Here is an 11,186-nt window from a genome sequence, read left to right on the forward strand (position 1 = left end):
ATGAGAGGCTTGGTGAAAGTTCCCTTGGCTCCAAGGTGTACGCCCCCAGCCCTCGGGCACGCAGTTCAATCACATGGAATACAAGAAGGCAAAGAACGTCCTCTGCAGCCCATGGAAGTTCAACGGTGGACCAGATACCCACATGTAGGCTATGGAAGACTCCATGCTGGAGCAGAAAAGCTGAGCCCAAGGGCAAATGTGACTTAAATTGAGACCCCAGTCCCACCCAGAGCAGGGGTGGATGCCCAGAGCCGAAGAGTGAGGAGGTGCGCTGAACTGCAGGCCCATCTGCAGCCCATGGATATCCCCATGCTGGAGCGAGGAGCTGTGCCCGAAATGGTTCATGACTCCATGGGAAGCTCACTTTGGAACATCTTGTTCCTGGACTTTCATGCCACGAAGAGTGGCAGAGGGGAAAAAAAATTGTGAACTGACTGAAACTCCCATTCCCTGACACCTGTGCTGCTGGAGGGGGAGAAGGTAGAGAAATTGTGAACAAAGTGATTTGAACCTAGGAAGAAGGGAGGGGTGGGAGGAAGTTGTTGTAAGATGTGGTTGTTATGTCTCACTGTGCTACTCAGATGAATGGCAACAAATTAAATTGATTTTTCTTCCCCAAGTTGAGTTTGTTTTGCCTGTGACCATAACTGGTAAGTGAGACATTCCTGTCCTTCATCCTAATCCTGTGCCCCTTTGTTGTAATTCCCATCCCATCTCAGCAGGTGGAGGGAGTGAGTGCAGGACTACATGGTCTACCTGTGGGTCAAACCACCACACCTTATAAGATAGCCTTCTAGGATTTGCAGACAACAGGAGAGCAGTAGCTATCATTTACCTCAACTTTAGAAAGATTTCAATACTGTTTCCCACAATATATTGTACACAATTTAGGACATCATAGATTGGGTAGGTGGACAATCAGATGAGTAAAAAATAGTGAGCACAAATCCAAAACATAGCCCCATAGTAGCTACCATGAAGAAAATCAACTCTGTTTCAGCCAAAATTAGCACAACCCCCTTGCAACAGCATGGACTGTGGACTGAGTGACTGAGGATCAGCTCTTAACAAAAAGACTTGCAGAGGTCTTCTCAAACAGCAAGATGAACATGAGTCAGAAGTGTGCCCTGACAGCAAAGATGACTAAAAGGATCTGGACTCCGTTAAAAGGAGCATAACCAATAGATCAAAGGAAGAGATTATCCCCTCTCTTTATTTAGAACTTGTTAGACCATATCTATATCTTGCAGTTTTAGGCCTCTCAATAAAGACAAGTGAAATATCAACGAGCTGGAGTGAGTTCAGTGGAAGACTATGGGACAGCCAAGGGGCTACAGCACTTTTCCTGTGATAGAAAGCTGAGGGAGCTGAGCTTTATCCACTTGGAAAAGAGATGGTTTTGGGAGGACCTCATGACAACCTTCCAGTGACTCTTTTTTGTATTGTTAAATCTACTTGGAAGTAGAAAAATGAGAAATTTTTCTTTACATTTTTCTTCATCAATAAGCTTTCTGTTTTTTTAAAAGAAGAAAAAAATTAAAAGATTGAAGAAGATAAACTTTTATGTTTTACTCTTCCTAGATCACAGATTGAAAAAAAAGTATCATAAATAAGAAATAAGTAGCAAAGATTCTTTTTTTACTAGTTATTATTTGTTTTTCTTCCTACTTTATTCCTATAACACTTTTGAAAGTAATAATAAATTATGAAAAATACCCTTGAAAGCCCATCTGTGATGAATAAGCAGTAACTTACTTTGCCTAGACAATTTTCCTGAGGCGTCATTCAGAAGATATAGTGGAAAGATATAGCCTGAGTGAAATATGCTGTTAAAATGTCCCAGACTGAAATCTTTAGTGCATTTTATGTGCTTTAAGAACATTTTATTTTTCAAAATAGAATTTTACTTTAAAATTATTTGAGCTATTACATGTGAACTTTTTCCAGAAAGCAGTTTAGTTAGCTGAATGATCTATAAGGTTTCTGGTGAATTTTGCATGTAGTTTTTCCAGAGAGTTTCTTCTCTTACTAACAAGTTTTTCCTTGCAGATGTATCATCAATCCATTGTTGCTAGGGTTCCCCTGGGAGTGTCTCTGCCCATGGGATTACTCCCCAGAGATCCTAAACAACGATTGAAATCAATGCTTGGTAGAGTTCAGCCTTTATCTGCACCTATCTTAATGAAAGTCAAGACAGATCAGGAGGTAGTCCAGTCTAAAAGTGTTTCTATCCAAGATGATATTGTAGTCAATGTAAGGGTTTAGTAATAAGACTTAAACTACAGAATAAAGGATGATTAAATTCAGCAGGTAACTATTTTTCTGAGACTGTCATTAATTGTGCCTCAACCTGAAAGACATAAATTACTGCTGTATCCAGTTTGAGACAAGGTCCTGAATACAGACTGAAACCTAGCACTGCCTAATGTGTTCACAGCTTGGAAAATAGCTCTGTAAAAATTGGACACATACTCAGCATTATGTATATTGGTTCATATGTAGCTAGATACCACTGCTATGTGCATCAGCCTTATTATGGATAGGGGAAATTGAGTTTATTCTTATGAACTACATTGCTCTTAATTAATTTATAGTAACAGATTATTCTCTATGCTTTCCATTCTTGAGGAGAAAATTTTATCTTTACTCACAGTATTTAACAAGAAATTATAAGATAGCTGGTGAGTCTGTGTGCGAGTTTGTACTCCTCCATGACTGAGCATTTTGAGAGAGTTCTTTTGTGTGCCCTTCTATGTGTATGTTCAGGACCATGCAAATGATTATTTACATTTTTATTAACAATTCATGCGTGCATTAATGAGTGTAATTTTCAATGCAATGATCACTGTTGATTATATATATAAGTTATTATATTTCTTTCAGTAAAAAACAGATCTTTGGTGGGTGTATGTTTCTAAGTTCATGTGCTATATATGTGTAAGTTTATGTATTCCTTTTTACTATTGATTAGTATAATTTACATCTTTATTTATTTATGTACTTTCTTATACATATCCTTGTGTGCAAGTGTGGAGAGTGGCTGTCTACTGGCCTATTTGCAATTCATTCTATAATTTTCTTTGTGAAGCTCATGAAATATGTGTTAAAACTTACATTTCCGGAAGGAGAGAGATCAGGATGGAAGGGAGAGGTGGAGGGAGGGAGAGAGGGAAGGAGAAAAGAAGGACAGACTGGTAGTGACTTTTACATTGTTCCCAAAGGTTTATTTGACAATCGTAATTTTTATAATTACTGCTTTCACCACTGAAAGTTAACGTATTCTGACATTATTTCCTTAGCAGACAAATCCCAGCTCTTTCCAAGAGATGACAAATGTCACAGCAGTACTGGAATTCAGGCTACTGGGCTTCAGTAGCAGCCCACACTGCCAGATCCTACTGTTCACAGTGGTTTTTGTTGTTTATATTCTAACCATCCTAGGAAACATCATTATTATTTCAGTGGTAACACTGGAGCCACAACTTCATTCACCCATGTACAAATTTCTCAAGAACCTCTCTTTCCTGGAGGTCTGTTATACCACCACAATTGTACCCAAGATGCTGGCCAATCTACTGGCAAAGAGCAAGACCATCTCTTTCTCAGGATGCATGGCACAGCTTTACTACTTCATTTCCCTGGGAGCTACTGAGTGCTACCTCTTGGCAGTGATGGCATATGACCGATTTCTTGCCATCTGTGAACCGCTGCACTATGGTGTGGCCATGACTACTGAGTCTTATACCCGTCTGGCTGTGGGCTCCTGGGTCACTGGTGTTTTCACTGGTTTTGTGCCCTGTCTGATGGTCTCCAGACTGCATTTCTGCAGATACAACCTCATTGATCACTTCTTCTGTGATATTTCTCCACTGTTGAAGCTCTCATGCTCAGACACCACTGTCACGGAAGCGGTCATCTTCATCCTTTCTCTCCTGGTTCTTTCCAGTTGCTTTCTGTTGACTCTTGTCTCATACCTACTTATAATTCTTAGAATCTTGAAGATACCCTCTGCTTCTGGAAAAAAAAATACCTTTTCCACCTGCAGCTCACACCTCATGGTAGTGACTATATACTACGGCACAATGATTTCCATGTACGTCCGTCCCACTTACAACCTGTCCTCAGAGCTCAATAAGGCTGTATCTGTGCTCTACACAGTGGTCACACCCCTTCTGAACCCAGTAATCTACAGCTTGAGAAACAGAGCATTCAAAAAGGCCTTGGAAAAAATAGTCATCAAACATCATCGTCTTCATTCTTTGTAAACTGGGAACACTTCAAGACTAAGTCTTGTTGATATTCAGGCTCTTTGTTGTATTCTAACTCCAGAACAATACATTGTCATGAGCACATAGAACAGCAACAGTTGCTGGATTTTTATAAAAAAGAGTTCAAGGTAGTTATTACTATATATCAAAATAACTCCTGAACTACTCAATATTTCACTTTTTTTCTTCCTTTTCCTCTTTCCTTCTCTCTTTTCCCATTTACCTTACTTTTAATTACTATTATAATTATCTGAATTGCATTTTTTTTTCTTGTTAGTGCATAGACATAAATACACACAAACATTCTAAGTGTAATATAAGATTTTATATTTAGAAATTAATTTTGTGTTTCCTTGCTTGTAGATTTTTCTCTTGGTTTGCCTGGTCAGTTTTTTAGAATTCATTCATTCAGAATAAATGCCGTTCTGTTTTCTTATCCTTCATTTGGGGCATGTGAAACCAATATCTTGACATAAAGTAGAAAAAGTGTAATTATCTTTTGTGAGGAAAATTTATCTCAGAAACACATTTTTACTGTTACTTTACATTAATTTAACACTATGAGACATTAATGTGATATAGTTGATTTTATTTAATGTATAGTTCCTTTCTCTTCACAGTTAGGCAACATTTTAGGTGCGGAGGTATCAGCACATATTCTTACATTACTAGGTGTATTTAGAACAGTTACTGGAGATTGTGATATATGACAGAGAAACCTTCGGAGACTTGCATCCTTCTGCAGCGTCTGCTTTATTCCATTGAATGACCCATGGACCCAAAAATGACATTGTTGATAGTGACTACAAACAGCCAGAACCATGGTGTTGCTAAAGAGAGTCACCAGGGCAAGTGTTCCACTGGGTTCCTGCATTTGTCTGCATCTGGAACAATTAAATTGTCTGTACCCATGTCTTCTCACTGGCTCTGGTTGGCGCCCAAGGTACATAGTAGCCAATGGCAGAGCTGCACCAGAGTTTGAAGACTACTCTCAGAAGATATTCAAATGAAAACAACAGTGAGAATAGGATTGCCTGACTTCAGCCACTCACACATACAAGCCTTAGACTAATAATCTAAATCAGGATTCATGATAGCTAGTTGAGGAGTCCAACTCAAATGCATAAAGAGAAACCATTAATGAAATCCTTGTGACATATTCAATGCTCCAGATTAAAGCTTTTGGTTGGTGGAATTAGCACTGGATCTACCAGAGGTCAGTCCCTCCTTTTGGAGTGACGGTTGGTGGCCACTCAGGGCACTGTGGGGCCTTTACAATTAAAATAAATGTGTGTGTTTAGGCAGCTGATTCTCTTCCCAGGTATAAACTTCGGATGAGATTTGAAACGTTGCTCTAAAGCACTAATTATACTGACCAGTATTTCAGCTTAGTTCCTGTCTAAAATGCCTTAAGCTAACAGTGACACAGAACAGAAAAAATGGGGAAACTGCACTTATCTGGAACTGGCCGTAATACAGGCCTTGCCAGAAGGCTTTGAAGAAGACATGAATACATCCAGAATGTCTTCATTCTCTAATCAAAAACTATGGAATTACTTTTTTTGCAATTCCTTTCTGATGTTCAATCACCTATCTGCAGAGCCTTCATGACCTCTTCAGGTCTGACAAAATGATTTATAGAATCATAAGAAGAGGCTGTGGCCTGTTCTAGTGCCTTTCCAGAGATCCCTTCCCATTTGCATTATTCTATGATTTCCCACACCCTTTCCTTTTCCATAGTGGCTTAGAATCATACTACAAAAATTCAAAAAAAATCAATTATAAGACAGTCCTCTCATTATTTATTGGAAATTATGAATAAATATCATTGGATGGCCAGGCCCAAAGAGTTGGGGTGAACGGAGTTAAATCCAGTTGGTGGCTGGTCACATGTGGCATTCCCCAGGGCCAGCTCTGTTTAATATCTTTATCAATGGTCTGGACAAGGCGATCAAATGCACTCATGCTCATGTCCAGCTTGATGACTGCCAGGAATTTCAAGGCTTTTCATCTGAGATATTCTGCAGCCACTCAGTCCCCAACCTATATCACAGAAGTTCTTACTTCTGAAGTGCATGACTTTACATTCATCCTTGTTGAATTTATAAGATTCCTGTTGACTCATTGTTCCAGTCAGTTAGTGACTGACAGTCCCATTTTTGTGGTTTAACCCTGCTAGGCAACTCAGACCCAGACAGCCACTTGCTCACTCTGCAGTGGTAGGATGGGAGAGAGAAGTGGGGGGTAAAAGTTCAAAAACTCATGGATTGAGATAAAGATGGTTTAGTAGGTAAAGCAAAAACTCTACAAGCAAGCAAAGCAAAATAAGGAATTTATACACTACTACATATTGACAGGCAGATGTTTAGTCATTTCCAGGAAAGCACAGCTTCATCCTATATAATGGTTACTTGGGAAGACAGGCATCACAGCTCTAAATGTCCCTCCTTCCTCCTTCTTCTGCCAGTTTTTATTACTGAGTATGATGTATGGGATATTCCTTTGGTCAGCTGGGTCAGCTATCCTGGCTGTGTTCCCTCCCAGCATCTTGTGCACCCTCAGCCTGCTCACTGTAGAGGGAACATAGGGAGGAACAGAAAAAAGGCTTTGATGCTGTGTAAGCACTGTTCAGCAATAGCTAAAATATCCTTGTGTTACCAACAATTTTGGTCACAAGTCAAAAACCGTACAAGCTACGATGAAGAAAATCAACTCTATGTCAGGCAAAACTAACAAACCTGTCTTCATATGTACTGACTGGTCCCTCCAGTTTGATGTTATCTGCAACCTTGAGAAAATTAACTTTGCCTCCACCTCCTGTTCATTGATAAAGGTTTTAGACACAACAGAGCCCAAGATGCATCCCTGAGGTGTTCCACTTGCTATCAGCCTCTAGGCACAATATCACCCATTAACAACTACCTTTTGAACCCAGTATTCCAAGCTGTTTTTTTGACGTGTCTTCTTATCCACCCAGCCAGATCATAATGTGGTAATTACAGAATCATAGAATTGTTTTGGTTGGAAAACATCTTTAAGATTGTCAAGTCCAACTGTAAACCCAACACTGCCAAGTCCACTACTAGACCATGTCCATAAGCACCACATCTACTTGTCTTAATGTAGATGAATAGACATGATCTTGTCTCCCACAGCCAGGACTAGTCTAATGCAGAAAAAAATTGAGGAATGAGTCCTTCAGATTCTTATCCTCTCAGCATGCCAACAATGACATGATGAGTGCCTGTATCCTTAATATTTTAGTTAGCTAAATAATCAGTACACGTCTGCCAAATTTTCTTTTTATAAAATAATGCATTAATCTATTTGCTTACCTACCTGTCAAATATGTTTTCCAACCATATTTGCGGTTTTAATTCTTGAACAAATACTAACAAAGACTGTTGTTATTAACTCCCACCTCTAATCATCTTTCCCCCATCTTATTGTAACCACATCTATCTGTTTGTGTACCTTATGATCATTTACCCATCTGTAGCAACATGACCAGTGTTGGTTGTGCTTGTACATTCTACAAATCATGAAAATATTTGAAAAAGTATCTTCAAAACATTATGAAATCTTATCCATTTTCTAAATTATTTTATACGTTATAACTTTTACATGCTGTATCTACAAAGATCAATCATCCTTACTGCATGTGCAGTCACAAGAAATGTAGTAGAGGGTGTTGAAGCTGACACAGGATTTGCAATGTAGTTTTACTTCTGCAGTGGGAAGAGTTGGTGAGAAGGAAGAATTTACAAGAGACACCTTAATCCTTGGTGACTGATGAAAAAATACCCAGAAACTGTCCAAAATATATTGGACCACAAGGACTGAAAGATTACATTCATGAGTTATCTGAAGCAAATTAACTTAGTCAGTCTTAAAAAATGAGAAACAAAATAAGTCTTGTTGTATCACGCTCTCATTGAAACTGCCAATTCTAGCAAAATCTTTTCCAAAAGACAATTTCTCCTGTTAGGCACCTGATGACTGCATGGGGAGTTAGAGGTAACAGTAAACTTATTACAGTTCCTCTCTCTACAAACTCTGTATGAGAAAAATTACATAGTGTGAAGGAGTGGTCACAGGAGTAAAGTTTCCTGGAGTTTTAATGGGTTCTGCTGAAGCTGTTAGAGATGGAGCTGTTGCAGTAAGTCTAAATAGCCTTCCTGGCGGGATGATCAGAAAAGAAAATCAGAGCATGGTTACAGGAAATAAAGGAGGGAATGGATGTTTTCACCAAGCAGCCCCTTTGGTGTGTCCTGTCAAAGAAAGTGACTGGGTGCTGATCCACAGCAGGATATTTTAAGACCTGACTGGCCTCAGACTTCTTTCTGGTCAGCATGCAGCATGAAGAGGAGACACCCAGGTTCCTGGAAGGCTGCAGTGGCCACACAGCAAAGGTACCTGGGCAAAGGTATGTCAGTCTGGCCCACACATCACTGGTATCCCAGCCATGGGGCTGTCTTCCTCATCTCTGTGTTCCAGGCTCAAGCACTGCTCCTCAGTCCTGAAATATAGCCCTCACCACCTCACTTTTCCTGATACCCTTCTGGCCAAGCATGCAGACACCTAGCAGTCCAGCCGTATAGACATGGCATCCACTTCTCCACTCAGAGCCCATACTGTCTCAAACCAAATTGCCACCACCTCTGCTTCGGTGGTGCCTCATAGACTGCCCCTGCAACTCCTGAACTTCACACAGAATCACACAGAACTACCTAGATTGGAAAAGTCCTTTAAGACCATCAAGTTCAATCATTAACCTAACACTGACAAGTTCCACTCTCTGTAGACCATTCCTCTAGCTTTCCAGATATCCAGGGGTGCTCTTCAGCTCTGAAGAGCATCTTCTCCCTGGTGGCGACAGCTTACAGATCATAGTCGTTCCACCTCCACTCTCCAACTCTGTTCAGTGGGTGCCCAACTTCCCACTCTCAGTGTCATACCCTCTTCCCCACCCCCAAAGCCTCCAGTAATTTTCTGCTGAAGTCCTGCACCCTAAACCTCACCATATCAGCAATACATCAGGGTCCCTCACCACTGAACTGCCATCACTTCTGCAAGTGTTCTCAATGGGATGTTCAATTTCTGTCTGAGAGTGACACTGTCTAAGGAACAAATATTTAAACATACAATGTCAGTAACTTCTGATAAGATGTATCCCATTCCACAGTGAGTATATGACAGGTTTTTGTAAGTCTGGAATCAGATCATGAGTTCCTCTCTTTTATGGAGGGCTGTTTTAACAGTTAAATGTGCACATGATTGCAATGTGGGTTCCTAAATACTGGTTCCATCAAAAACAAGTCTGAAGACAGGTATGCCTACAGAGTAACTCAGGCAAAGATTGAGCACCCAGGTTTGAGCTTAGACCTCTGGGACAAAAGGGCAGAGGATGTATGGGTGGAAATCTTAGATGAGGCTGATCAGGTCACTTACAGCTTCTTAGTGCATTCAAGTGCCTGCACTGTATTTTTACATTCAATTGTATGTAGTTTAAATACTCAATATAATTTTGGAAATACAGGAGTAATTAATCTATGCCCAGGTTTTCAGGTTTTATGTGTTAAGGATAACTCTGGTACCCTGTAGAACCCAAAAAGTTCCTCCCCTCCCAGCCTACTAGCTACAAGGATGTTGCTCTTCCCTGCTACCAAGTCCAGTGGCAAGGCAGAGTACCAACTCCAAGCAACACACAAGCACCAGCATGCATGCATGCAAATGTAGAGTAGACACAAGTAGATCAACAGTGAGAGGAGAACAGCATCTTTATAGGCACTCACATAAAGACAAACCATATTACATATAACAGGAGCACAGATGGCCTGACCCTAGTGATCTTTATTCCGGCTGTAGCTGGGAATCTCATCGTTCCTGCATTGGTGATATTTCCAAGTATTTCCCAGGGAACTCCTAACTTTTCACAATCCTGCCAAGAACACCACACACTTTGATGATGAGAACAGTATTGTAGCACTGGGTGCCTGTCACCAAAATTGGGAAATAAACTTCTTAACATCAATGTGGTCTTAAGAAGCAGGCTTCTTTATTACGGTGCCGGATGCACTGGGGATTGTTCCACCTATAGTGCATACTGACTCTTCTTTCTACAAGAAAGCTTTATACTGTCAGAATGTGCATATTCATTACTTTCCCAAGAAGTCATTAACATATTCATTACATTTCCAGGACCTTATTAATATATGTAAATGTTCCTTTCTCATGCGCACTTTCTCTATCTGGTGGTTGTCATGGTTTTCTGGTGGTCGTCATCACTGTGTCCTTTGGTTGTGCTTTTCCTTTGCACATGCTCAGCTCTTTCTTGGGTCTGTTTCCAACACTTCTGTCTACCTCGTCCCAAGGAGTTAGCTCAACACATTCTCTTGTCACATCCCAGTGATCAGTAAAACAAAGAGTCTTAATGCTTCTGTGAACACTAAGGTAATAAATTTTGATTTCTGAAATTCTATGATGAAGATACATTGTTCTTAACTCCAGTACTGTTAATGATTAGAACAGGCCTGAGACTTCACAGTCGCTTCTTGCTGAGGTTTCTGTGATTACCTAGTTCAAACCTAACAGTCCTAACTTATACATTATGCTTTATAGTTTTCTACCTTTTTAAATCAAACCCAACTCTTCTATATAATCAAATCTTGATTATTTTATCAGAGTATGTGATAAAATGTGATAAAAATACAGACAACATGCCTGTATTGCATATTATTACTTTTTTGTTTGTCTAGCAGCTATCTGGCATGCTCTCACCTGGCAGTTATGTTATGCAGTGCATAAGAAGGAGTGAAGTTTTATCTATCTAGCAGGAGGACACAGGGTAAATGGGTTTTACTGCAAATTTCTTAATTTCTGTAATGCTGATATCAGTCTTTTTGCACTTCTTTCACT

At 40.0% G+C, this 11,186-nt stretch overlaps 1 protein-coding gene across 1 annotated transcript; it reads left to right on the forward strand.

Annotated features, from left to right (window-relative positions):
• Positions 1-3,326: 3,326 nt before the first annotated feature.
• OR11L1 (olfactory receptor family 11 subfamily L member 1) lies at positions 3,327-4,265 on the forward strand. The gene has a single exon (XM_010167703.1). The coding sequence runs from the start codon at positions 3,327-3,329 to the stop codon at positions 4,263-4,265; it is 939 nt and encodes a 312-aa protein (XP_010166005.1).
• The last annotated feature ends 6,921 nt before the right edge of the window (positions 4,266-11,186 follow it).

Source organism: Antrostomus carolinensis, unplaced genomic scaffold, assembly GCF_000700745.2.
Source record: "Antrostomus carolinensis isolate BGI_N321 unplaced genomic scaffold, ASM70074v2 scaffold23195, whole genome shotgun sequence".
Classification (NCBI taxonomy): domain Eukaryota; kingdom Metazoa; phylum Chordata; class Aves; order Caprimulgiformes; family Caprimulgidae; genus Antrostomus; species Antrostomus carolinensis.

Coding starts and splice junctions, on each gene's coding strand:
- OR11L1 (XM_010167703.1), top strand. CDS start 3,327: ATGACAAATGTCACAGCAGTACTGGAATTCAGGCTACTGGGCTTCAGT.